This window comes from Cucurbita maxima, unplaced genomic scaffold (assembly GCF_002738345.1).
Source record: "Cucurbita maxima cultivar Rimu unplaced genomic scaffold, Cmax_1.0 Cma_Scf00029, whole genome shotgun sequence".
Lineage (NCBI taxonomy): Eukaryota > Viridiplantae > Streptophyta > Magnoliopsida > Cucurbitales > Cucurbitaceae > Cucurbita > Cucurbita maxima.
This window is the reverse complement of record NW_019272045.1, coordinates 1,380,791-1,391,983: the sequence shown is the minus strand read 5'-3', so window position 1 is coordinate 1,391,983 and position 11,193 is coordinate 1,380,791. Positions and strand designations below refer to the sequence as shown.

Below are 11,193 nucleotides of genomic sequence, written 5' to 3'. Positions count from 1 at the left end.
TTTTTTTTTTTTTTTTTTTTTTTTTTTTTTTTTTTTTTTTTTTTTTTTTTTTTTTTTTTTTTGTAACTAATGAATAAGTATGTTGTGATTAAACTTTAAGTTTTTGTTGAATGTGGAGTGGAATTTTAAATCTTGTTCTGCAAGAATTATCTTGAATTTTATACATCGTTATTTTCACGTTTTTTTCGCTCGTATTATCTTGAATTATCTTGAATTTTTTTTTTCTAACTCAATGGTGCTTGAAATCTGACTGTTTGTTAAGAAAGTAGGTGAAGTTTATGTGCAGTGATGATATCTGTGTATCCCAGCTCATTATGAGACCTTTTGTAGGTCCGGGAATGAACCTGTTTCCACATTTATCTGAGCCTAGGCTCAGAGTTAAACTTTCTGACTCAATTTGAACAACGAAGCAGAATAATTGGCCACCAATAAATCTAGAATTCGAATTTTTAGATACGAAATATTATATCTTCATCGATTGGCCAATGTTTTTAACTTTTCTTGAACTATATTTTGATTGAAATGCTGATTGTGTTATCAGCCGCAATGACGCAATATGTTAATCCCAGCTCTATGAGACTTTCTACAGGTCAAGGACTAGACAAGGTCCACATAATTACCTGAGCTCAAAATATTATTTTTTAATCGATGGGCCAATATTTATAACTTTTCTTAACTATATTTTGATTGAAATGCTTATTGTATTATCAGCAGCAATGATGCAATGTGATAATCCCAGCTCTATGAGACTTTCTAAAGGTCAAGGACTAGACAAGATCCACATATTTACCTGAGCTCAAAGTATTATTTTTAAATCTATGGGCCAATATTTTTAACTTTTCTTAAAACTATATTTTGATTGAAATTCTTATTGTATTATCAGCCGCAATGATGCAATGTGATAATCCCAGCTCTATGAGACTTTCTAAAGGTCAAGGACTAGACAAGATCAACATATTTACCTGAGCTCAAAATATTATTTTTAAATTGATGCCCAATATTTTTAACTTTTCTTTAATTATATTTTGATTGATAATGCTTAATTGTATTATCAACCGCAATGATGCAATGTGATAATCCCAGCTCTATGAGACTTTCTAAAGGTCAAGGACTAGACATGATCCACATATTTACCTGAGCTCAAAATATTATTTTTAAATCGATGGGCCAATATTTTTAACTTTTATTTTATTATATTTTATTGAAATGCTGATTTTATTATTAGCCGCTATGATGCAATATGATAATCCCAGCTCTATGAGACATTCTACAGGTCAAGGACTAGACAAGATCCACATATTTACCTGAGCTCAAAATATTTTACCCTTGAAATTCATTCATTTGTATCAAATTCAGCAGTAAAATTAGGATGACATATATGGGCTACCTTCATCATGAATTAATAACGAAGCCTGTCGGCATATCCTTCTGCCATTTCAGTCACTGGCTTCCTTTTCTCTGTATTTTTGAAAGGATTTTTGCACCGTTTGATTTTGAATAAATACATTATTCCCTTAAATTGTTGAATGATTGAGAGATAGGTTGTTCCCTGTGATGCTTTACTTTTTAAACCATGCTAATACTGATCACATGATGATTGATCTTCAACTCTTGTCTCTGAGGGAACTAGCCTACACTGTTGAATTAATTATTTCTGAAGGACCTTTGTTCGTTTGAATATCTAATATTGTATCCATATGAATTTATAATCTTATTCTGTGAGCATTATCTTTAACTTTAGCCATTGTAACTTAATGTGCAGTGATGATATTTGTGTATCCCAGCTCATTATGAGGCCTTCCGTAGGTCCGGGAATGAACCTGTTTCCACATTTATCTGAGCTTATTCAATTTAAACTTTCTTATTCAATTTGAACAACGAAGTGGAATAATTGGCCCATATTTTTAACTCTTAAATTATATTTTAATTGAAATGCTGTTGTTTTATCAGCCGCAATGATGAATTATGTTAATCCCAGCTCTATGAGACATTCTAAATGTCAATGACTAGACAAGATTCACATATTTACCTGAGCTCAAACTATTATACGCTTGAAGTTTTTTGCATTTCAAGATTATTTTCGATAATAATTCATTTTTATGGACACTTATCCTGTAGGTTTATTGCAAGCTGTTTATTGTTCATTATGCTTATTCGGGTCATTTAAGTGATGGGTTCTTTTAATTTTGTTTACTGAATTCAGCTGTACCGATTTCTTGTCCGAAGAACTGGAAGCAATTTCAATGCAGTGATCCTTAAGCGGTTGTTCATGAGCAAGGTGAACAAGCCACCAATTTCACTATCCAGACTTATCAAGTTCATGAAGGGAAAGGTGTGTGCTTCTATGTATGCATTACTTGTTCTTAACCATTTTATCCACATTGTTCGGTGTCTAACTTCACGTGGTTATAACATTGTACAGGAAGATAAAATTGCCGTCATTGTCGGAACCGTGACCGACGACATTCGTGTTTATGAAGTTCCAGCTTTGAAGGTTACAGCCTTGAGGTTTACCGAGACTGCAAGGGCAAGGATTGAGAAGGCTGGTGGCGAGTGCTTGACCTTTGACCAGCTTGCCCTGAGAGCTCCTCTAGGCCAGAATACGGTACGATAGCGACTGTGTCCTGAATTTCATATTGACTTGTCGTTGAGCTCCCTATATTAACAATTGTTAGATTCAAACTTAATCTGCTGTAATTTTGCACCCAAAGGTTCTCCTTCGTGGACCAAAGAACTCCCGAGAAGCCGTGAAGCACTTTGGTCCTGCTCCTGGTGTACCTCACAGCCACACGAAACCATACGTGAGGTCGAAGGGAAGGAAGTTCGAGAGAGCTAGAGGAAAGAGGAACAGCAGGGGTTACAGAGTTTAGTTTCAGTCCCATGTTCAGCGCTATTTGTGAGACAGAAAATTCACGTTTTGGTCAACTTGAAGATACATTGTCATGTGAGATTCACTCATTTCTTTGTTCAAGTTTTCGCTATTACAACATCACAATCGTATTCAATGAGAAACATCTTGTATTTTCTTTCCTCCCACTTTTCCATCCTTATTTGCTTCATATTTTATAAGTGTCCATATTATTCTATGAACAAATTAGCCTTTAGTAAGTTATTGGTATATCTATATATTTTACAAATTATTTTGTATTTAATAGTTTCAATGTCAATATCAGTCGAACACGAGAGGTCGGCCACCATGAGTGCCTGTCAAAGTTGAGGACTTTGAAGGCGATCTCCATGGGAAATGAAGCATTCTTCATAAGGATGTGGAAACATCTCTCTAACCGGTACGTTTTAAAAATGATATAGACTTTATTATACATGACTCAATCGATGTTGAGTTTAGGCCTAATTTGAATCCCTTCAACGATGATTCCAGCTTTGAGCTGAAAGCCTCTAATCTCCATTAAACTCATATGAACATCTTCATCATCTTCCCCACTCATGAACACTCCCAATTCAATCTCAAACCAACCGTCATCTCTCTCCTTCAAACTCCTTATTCCATTGCTTTCTTCTTCTTCCTCTGTTCCCATTAGATTCCTCACCCTTTCCCTTCTATTTCCATAGAACAAGCTCTCCAAATCTTCCTCCTTCCTCTGTTTCCGCTGCAGCCATACTCTGCCCTCTGTAATCCGCCCTCCATTCCCCACCGCCACCGAAACTTCCGCCGCCATCAAATCCAACCCATACGCTCTCTCTGTAATCTTCACTATAAGATAAGCTCCGTACTCTGTGTTTGGCGACAGCTTCTGTCTCCCTATTCTTCCATGGATTTCCAGCCAGCTCACTGTTCTTAGCTCTGCCACTTCTGAAAATCTTACCACAAAATGGATGCGTTTAGAAACATGTGTATATATAATATGTGTGGGCGTGTGTGAGATCCACATCGGTTCGGGAGGAGAACGAAACATTTAACCTATTCCTAGAAAACGTGTTTTAAAAACTCGTGGGGAAGCCTAAAAAGGGAAAGCCCAAAGAGACAATATTTGATGGACTTGAGCTGTTACAAATGGTATTAGAGGTGGCGATAATCCGATTGTAGTTTTCAGCTTCGAAGGGGAGTTGCCATGAGGCGGTGTGGCAGCAAGGATGCTGGACACCGAATGAGGTTGATTTGGAGGGTTCTGCATTGATTGAAGAAGGGAATAAGTGACAACAAGGACGTTGGGCCTGAAGGGGTGAGGGAACAAGTGACAACAAGGACGTTGGGCTTGAAGGGGTGGAAACCTCTCTCTAGTAGGTGTTTTGAAAACCTTGATGGAAGTCCAAAAGGAAAGCCCTAAAAGGACAATATTGCTAGTTGTGGGCTTGAATTGTTACAAAGGTATTAGAGCCAAACAGGACAATGTGGCTAGTTGTGAGCTTGGATTGTTACAAATTATATCAGATCTAGATACCGGACAACATGCCATCGAGAAGGTTGAGCCTCAAAGAAGGTTGACACGAGGCGGTGTGCTATCAAAGACACTGGACTTGAAAGGAGTGTGGATTTGGAGGGTTCCACATGAATTGGATTGGAACTAAACACCTTTTATACTAATGGACAATATCTAAAACTTTAAGGAAACCCACTTCAAAAGTAAAAATAAATGACAATATCTACTAACAGTCTACTTGAGCTATTTAGGTACGTACCTAGATTGTGGATGCCGTTTCCAGCTCCAACAAAGTGGATCAGAGCTCCATGTGATACCCAATTCCCTTGCTGACAGTAAATAACAGATTTTCCCGGAAAATTTATCCAACTCGAAGCTCTGTAAAAACAGAGATGATTTATTCAACCAATATGACGAACACAGTCCGACAAAATGGTATATGGGTTTGATTTATTTACCGTTTTACCGCTGTCGATGAGGATGGGAGAACAGAGCCGGAAAAAAATCTCTCTCTTCGACCGAAACGGGACTTCGTCGGAGATATCAGAGGCGGCGATAATCTGGGCATAGTTTTCAGGCAAAAATCTTCCCCAAACGACGTCGGATTCCGCCACTGACCGGAACTCCGACGAGATGAGGGATAGTTTCACGACGTCGGCGGGAGTTGTGAGGGAGAGAATGGCGGAAAGACAGTCGTCCGGCAACATTCCGACGGTGAAAATTCCGGCCATTTTGTTGTTCGGTGTCAGCTAAGGAAGAGGAAACTGGAAATGGATTTAAATAGATAAATTAAAGGAGGATTATCTCTCTCTCTCCTACTCAGATTTTGGATGTACTTAACTTGGCACGTGCGAAGAGGGATTGTATATCCAAATTTGACCATAACCTACTTTTTATATTTGCAGATTAGTCCTCTAACTCTATATCATTTATAGGGTGGGGGCAAATTTATTTATAATTTAATGAATTTTGAAAATGTAATTCTACTTTATGGTATAGTAATTAATGATATTAATTTCAAACTAAACTAAAATTAAATTTGTATAAATAATTCGACCAAGTTACTCGGCATAACTTAACTGTTTGAAAACATATGTCATCGATCAAGAGACCAGATAATTAATTAATACTCTACTCTTGCACGTTATCGAAAATACTGTATTTATTAATCTATTTTTTTCTTATTTTTATTATTTTTAAATTAGTAACCAAATACATAAGTAAATTTGAAAATTTTACGAGCACTCAAAATGAACCTAGACTCGTTAGATAATAGAGGTCGGAAATTGTTCGTATGATGACTATTTATTTATTTATTTTTAAATTAGTGGGTAAAACCAGAAACGTTTTAGAGGAGTTTTTAGTCGCTTTTGAATTATTTTTTATTTTTTAAATGGTCAAGCCCTCCTTTGACTGACTGTACAAGTTGCCGGTTTCCCTTTTGCAGCCAAATAAGATCCTCATTTTTTTACTATAAAATTATATAATTGAAAAAAAAAAGTTAAAAAATTTATTAAAAAAACAATAATAAACTTAAATACTTGAAAAAAAAAATAGAAAAACCATATTTAAAAAAAATAATAAATTATTGGAGGAAGAAACAATACAAAAAAATAATAAATAAGGGGTTTTTCGGTAAAGTTTTATTATTTTTTGTTTTTTTTTTTAATTTGGTTGAATTTTCAAATTCTTAATTAAAAATGAAAAAGAATCTTTGAAAAAAATATAATAACTATTAACTTAGCGGCATTATATTTGTCATATTTCTCAATTTTTATTATTTTATTTTAATAATGCTAATAAATATTTTTAGAAAAACGACAAAGAGGAAAATCACGTGAACTTTATTTTATTTGCCTTTTGGAGACTTTTTTTTAATTAAACAAAACCATGTGCCAATTATTTAATTATAAATATAAATAATATAATAAAATAGAAATAAGTTTTAAATATCCTAAAAAGAAAATTAAATGTGGGACCAGAGATAACAAGGAATATGTATTTTATTTAATGAATTATACCTAATTAATATTTTTTTCTCCATTGTAAAAAAAATACAATTTCACGTATTTAATAATTTTTATGAGAATAAAACAAAAATAAATAAATAATAATAATAATAAATATCTAAATTTTGTGACTTCAAACCTTTTTTTCTTATTGTTTATATTTATTTATTTAAAATTATTCATTATTTTATAGTTTATTAACTAAATTTCTAAAATAATTAAAAGATAAGAATAAATTTAAACGGGGTGTTAATAATTAATTACTTTTTTTTAATTTTACACAAATAATTTTAAAAACTAAAAAATTTAATTTAAATTTAACAAATTTAGAGTTAAAATATTCGCCATAAATATTTTATTTAATATATTTTTCTATATATATATATATATATATATAGAAACTGCCAAATTATTTATATTAATTTAATTTTTGTTTAGTTGGAAATTAATATCATTAATTATATAGCAATAAGTTTTTTAAAAAATCACATTTTCAAAACTCATTAAATTATAAATAAATATACCTCACCCAATAAATGATAGAGAGTTGGAGGACTAATCTGCAAATATAAAAAAGTAGGAGGATGGTCAAATTTGGATTACAATCCCACTTCGCACGTGCGAAGTTAAGTGAGTAGGAGAGAGAAAGACATTCCCCTTTTGAACAAAGTACTGTCTTGAGTTCTTTTCAAGCACACAATCTACGAACTTGCATTGCTGGATCATAAAGGACAAGTATGTTTCCAAATTTGGGTTTTTTTGTTCCTTACACGGCCGACCGATAAGGTGGCGATTCTCAAGTGGCGCCCATTCGGCTACGGATAGACATGCCTAAACAAGTTAAGATGGTCGAGTTGTCCTGATACGTGTGATGACATCATGATGTATGGACGTGTTGTTTGGAACCAAGATGATGATTGAGATGCGACGTTACACATGACAGGCCTTGTCCTAGAGTAGAGGTAAGGTTTAGCTGAATGACTTGGCCTAGTGTAGAGGCAAGTTGACTAGAGTTGTAAATGTGACCACGGCGGGTGTGACTAAACAAGCTTGGGTTCTACACACGAGTTATATTCGGTTGGCAAAGGAGAACATGGTGGATGGGGCATGTCATGAGCGTGTCGATTATTGAAAATTAATGGTAGAGTTTTCAATTTTATTGAAAGTATAAATCTATAAATACTCAAATTTTTAGACTACATTGATGTCCCAGGTCGACACCCCCTCTATGATACCGTAACTTTCGAGCATTCCTCCACCTCGACCAATACCTAAAAAAAAAAGAGAGGTGATACTCTTATGTGACAGTGCAGTTTCCAAGCACTCCCCCATCTCGACCCGTACCTGAAAAAAAATAAGTGACACCCTTATGTAACAGTGCAACTCTCGAGCACTCTTCCACTTCGATCCATACTTAAAAAAAAAAAATAATAATAAAAAAAAAAAAATAATAATAATCCATAAGCCCATTTTGGTACTATAGGGCCGAAATAAAAGGCCCATTATGAAAAACTAGAAACAATTAATCTAATATTTCTTCATTTTATTTCTAAGTATAAATCATTTTTTTTAATATTTTTAAAAATTATATTTATTCGAGTTTTTATTATATTAATAACTAAAATCTTATAAAATTTAATATTTATTTTCTTATTACAACCTTCAAATATTCTTAACTTTTGTAATTATTGGTTAATTAGGTCGAGTTGATCTGACTAAAAAAAAGTCAAAATGTTTCGGTGATCGAGTAAGAGGAATATTAGTGCCATAAAATCATCACTTTACTCGTGATTACATAACATTTCTTAATATATTTTATAAAATTTTATTCGGTTCGGGTTGTTAGACGAACACGATTCTCCACAATGGTATGATATTGTCCACTTTGAGTATAAGCTCTCGTGACTTTCCTTTGGGCTTCCTCAAAAAAGCCTTACTATTCCCTAGCTCAACCCGAACTCGAGGTTTTGTCATCTAACACGGGCTACTCGAAGTTTTGTCAATGAACCCGAAATCGAACCGAATCTATTTGGTTTCAAAAAAATTAACCCAATCCAACCACTATAATTTGGGTTGTCATTGAGTCATATAAACACGATGTAAACCCTAGCTCGACCCGAACGGAGTTTTAAGTTTTTATTTTTATTTTTATTATTTAATATTGTGAATTTTGATTTGTCCGCTCTGTTTTCCCATCAAAAGTTCATTTCGAAGTCTCGTGAGTCGTCGTCACCGTGTTGCTTGGTTTGGTTAAATTTCAGAAGGCGACAGGTAAGTAGGCGTGCTCTCTCTATCTCTCTCTCGTTTGAATATCATGGCTCCACGTTTTTTCATAAATTCGCTTCTGTAATCATGGTGCTCCACTTTCTGTTTTGCTTGCCGAGTAGACATATCAAGAATCTGAATCTGAATCCATTATTTTGATTGTTTATTATTGTGCTTGGTGGAATTTGATTTTCAACTTTTTTCGCCTTTCAATCCACCGTTGAGCTCATGATCGATTATTAGGATTCATGTATTGTCCTGTTTGGAATCCTTAGGGTTTTCGCTTTCTGTTTGGTTGCTGAGGAACAGAAAAATGTGTCATAGCGTAGTCATTAATCTTTTGAGTTATTTCTTTTAGTCCGAAATCCGAATGTAGTTCGAAGAATTTTACCTTAGTGGAATGCATGATGAATCTGTTTGCTAGTGGAAACTTTACTGGATGGAGTATATTTAAGGTTTCCAAGATCAAAATGACATGAAATGGACAAGGAATTTGGTAAAAACGCAACTCATAATGTGTAGAGGAGTGGGGGACTTTATTGTTGCTTGGAAGTGGGAAGTAGAATCCTGTGATGGGAAGTTGACAATGGCTGCTTGATTGAATAACTTTCTGAATGTTTTTAGTAGGTATTCATAAATCATAATTCAATTTAGAGACGGGTTGGGTTAAAAGCGTTGTGTGAATATCTGAGACTGTGGAACATGGTAACATGTGACATGTTATAGTAGAGAACAATGGTTGAAGGGCTAATTTCCTACTTTGGAAGACTAATTTAATAGGTTATTCTATCACGTGAGATCACACATTGGTTGGAGAGGGGAACGAAACATTCCTTATAAGAATGTGGAAACTTCTCTCTAGTAGACGCGTTTCAAAACGGAAGCCCAAAAAAAAAAGTCCTAAAGAGAATAATATCCGCTAGCGGTGGGCTTGAGCTGTTACAAATGATATTAGAGCCAGACACTGAGCGGTGTGCTAACAAGGACATTGGGCCCCCAACGGGATGGATTGTGAGATCCTACATCGGTTAGAGAGGAGAAAAAAATATTCCTTATAAGAGTGTGGAAACCTCTCTGATGCGTTTCAAAACCTTGAGGAGAAGCCCGAAAGAGAAAGCCCAAAGAGGACAATAACTGCAAGCGGTGGGCTTGAGCAGTTACATTTTATCTTCGTTACAAAGAATTTATTGATTGTTTACTTAAATTTACATATCTTTCCTGTAGGATTTGACTCTTAGTAGGGAGCAAAGTGCTTTTTGTGAGAAAAAGGATTATACTGGATGGCATCGGCTGCAATAAAATCAGGGGCGTTGGTTTCACTGAAAGACCTGAAGCCATCTTCAGAGTTCTTTAAGGATGGGGCTTCACTTAGAGTTACTGGAAAGTAAAGTTTGCTAGAATTTTTCTCAATATCTGTCTGTTTAAAACTTGGGCAGCCTTGATTTGCTTAGCAATGAAGTGATGTTCACTATTATCATAACGTCAAAATTCATAGATTTGGATTTGATTTGTATTCAACTTTTTCTAACGTAATGGTTCACTGTAGGTGACATAATCAATGAATTCACATATCCTTCAGATTGATATTTTAATAGCATTATTCGATGTTGAATTTCTTGTCTGGTGCAACCTTATCGGATGTTAAAGTGATAGATTTCCTTGGCTATTGTGAATGTTCAATGTCTGATGTGCATTTTCCAGAAACCAGATATTTAAAATCCATAACTAAGGCATGGACCCACCATTTAATCAATCTGAGATCAAGTTTGAAACATAGTCTGATAGTGCCAACATCATATAATCCTCTTCTTACTTAATGTGACAACAGATTATTTGTTGATGACCTAATAAGGAACCTAATCTTAACGTTCAAATAGTTCTTGATGCATATGCAACCTTTTTTTTTCGATTTATTACTATGAGATATATGACAAAAATACTATTGAATCTTTACAATATTTCCTTTCCTTTACTCTTTCTGTGACTATGAAAGTAATTACCATCTGTTCTTCATGGGCAGGTTAGTGGAGTATTCTGTAGAGACAGCCATTGCCATAATCGTCGATGGAAATGTTAGCTTGAAGATCGACACACAGCATCTGAGAGAGCTTACCTTTCGCATTGGCTCCATATATCAATTTATTGGTGAACTACTTGTTCAATCAGAAAATGAGGTGAAATACCATTTTGTGACTATTTTCTATCTCTCTGTCTCAACGTTCACACACAAGAGTCTTTGATTGGTGCGGTATTTTCAGGCAACTCTGCAGGCACGTGTTGGTAGGAATGTTGACGGCATTGACCTGAACCTGTATCATCAGTCCCTACAACTGTTAAAACAATTTCAGGCTGATCACTTAAACAAGAGAACAAATTAGTTCACTTTCACCTTGAGGAGGTAATCCAGCTAATTATTATCTTTGAAATTTCAAAAGTAGGAATGACTTTTTTACTTTTACTTTTGCGTCTGTAAAGAAGATCTCAGCAAGTAAATTACTTTTTTACTAATATCATTTATTGAGTGAATATCTTTCTGTCAA

General features: G+C 34.5%; 3 protein-coding genes and 9 non-coding genes across 13 annotated transcripts in view; 11 read left to right on the top strand and 1 right to left on the bottom strand.

Annotated features, from left to right (window-relative positions):
- The window catches only part of LOC111465687 (60S ribosomal protein L18-3), a 3,530-nt gene extending 494 nt beyond the window's left edge, over positions 1-3,036 (top strand). The window contains exons 3-5 of the mRNA XM_023110197.1: positions 2,204-2,332; positions 2,423-2,605; positions 2,712-3,036. Of these exons, the coding sequence (XP_022965965.1) occupies positions 2,204-2,332; positions 2,423-2,605; positions 2,712-2,870 (471 nt within the window). The 3' untranslated portion in view covers positions 2,871-3,036. The remainder of the gene's footprint in view (positions 1-2,203; positions 2,333-2,422; positions 2,606-2,711) is intronic.
- On the top strand, positions 275-372 carry LOC111465795. Its single transcript, XR_002714288.1, has one exon. It is a non-coding gene; the product is annotated as a small nucleolar RNA snoR69Y (small nucleolar RNA).
- Positions 537-632, top strand: LOC111465800. Its single transcript, XR_002714293.1, has one exon. It is a non-coding gene; the product is annotated as a small nucleolar RNA snoR69Y (small nucleolar RNA).
- On the top strand, positions 707-802 carry LOC111465810. Its single transcript, XR_002714302.1, has one exon. It is a non-coding gene; the product is annotated as a small nucleolar RNA snoR69Y (small nucleolar RNA).
- On the top strand, positions 879-974 carry LOC111465796. The gene has a single exon (XR_002714289.1). It is a non-coding gene; the product is annotated as a small nucleolar RNA snoR69Y (small nucleolar RNA).
- LOC111465797 lies at positions 1,051-1,145 on the top strand. The gene has a single exon (XR_002714290.1). It is a non-coding gene; the product is annotated as a small nucleolar RNA snoR69Y (small nucleolar RNA).
- LOC111465794 lies at positions 1,221-1,316 on the top strand. Its single transcript, XR_002714287.1, has one exon. It is a non-coding gene; the product is annotated as a small nucleolar RNA snoR69Y (small nucleolar RNA).
- On the top strand, positions 1,545-1,628 carry LOC111465806. Its single transcript, XR_002714298.1, has one exon. It is a non-coding gene; the product is annotated as a small nucleolar RNA snoR53Y (small nucleolar RNA).
- LOC111465798 lies at positions 1,753-1,848 on the top strand. Its single transcript, XR_002714291.1, has one exon. It is a non-coding gene; the product is annotated as a small nucleolar RNA snoR69Y (small nucleolar RNA).
- Positions 1,946-2,041, top strand: LOC111465799. Its single transcript, XR_002714292.1, has one exon. It is a non-coding gene; the product is annotated as a small nucleolar RNA snoR69Y (small nucleolar RNA).
- An 82-nt stretch (positions 3,037-3,118) lies between the features above and the next one.
- On the bottom strand, positions 3,119-5,216 carry LOC111465617 (F-box protein PP2-B15-like). The gene is made up of 3 exons (XM_023110087.1): positions 4,838-5,216; positions 4,639-4,757; positions 3,119-3,819 (listed from the first exon to the last, which is right to left on the bottom strand). The coding sequence occupies exons 1-3, from the start codon at positions 5,108-5,110 to the stop codon at positions 3,327-3,329; spliced, it is 885 nt and encodes a 294-aa protein (XP_022965855.1). The 5' UTR covers positions 5,111-5,216; the 3' UTR covers positions 3,119-3,326.
- Positions 5,217-8,558: 3,342 nt separating this feature from the next.
- LOC111465725 (CST complex subunit TEN1-like) lies at positions 8,559-11,193 on the top strand. Of its 2 annotated transcripts, none has more exons than XM_023110241.1 (4): positions 8,559-8,659; positions 9,878-10,037; positions 10,674-10,827; positions 10,912-11,193. In XM_023110241.1, the coding sequence occupies exons 2-4, from the start codon at positions 9,934-9,936 to the stop codon at positions 11,029-11,031; spliced, it is 378 nt and encodes a 125-aa protein (XP_022966009.1). In that variant the 5' UTR covers positions 8,559-8,659; positions 9,878-9,933; the 3' UTR covers positions 11,032-11,193. The 2 variants fall into 2 exon arrangements, with proteins under 2 accessions (XP_022966009.1, XP_022966010.1); XM_023110242.1 differs by lacking the exon at positions 8,559-8,659 and adding an exon at positions 8,719-8,743.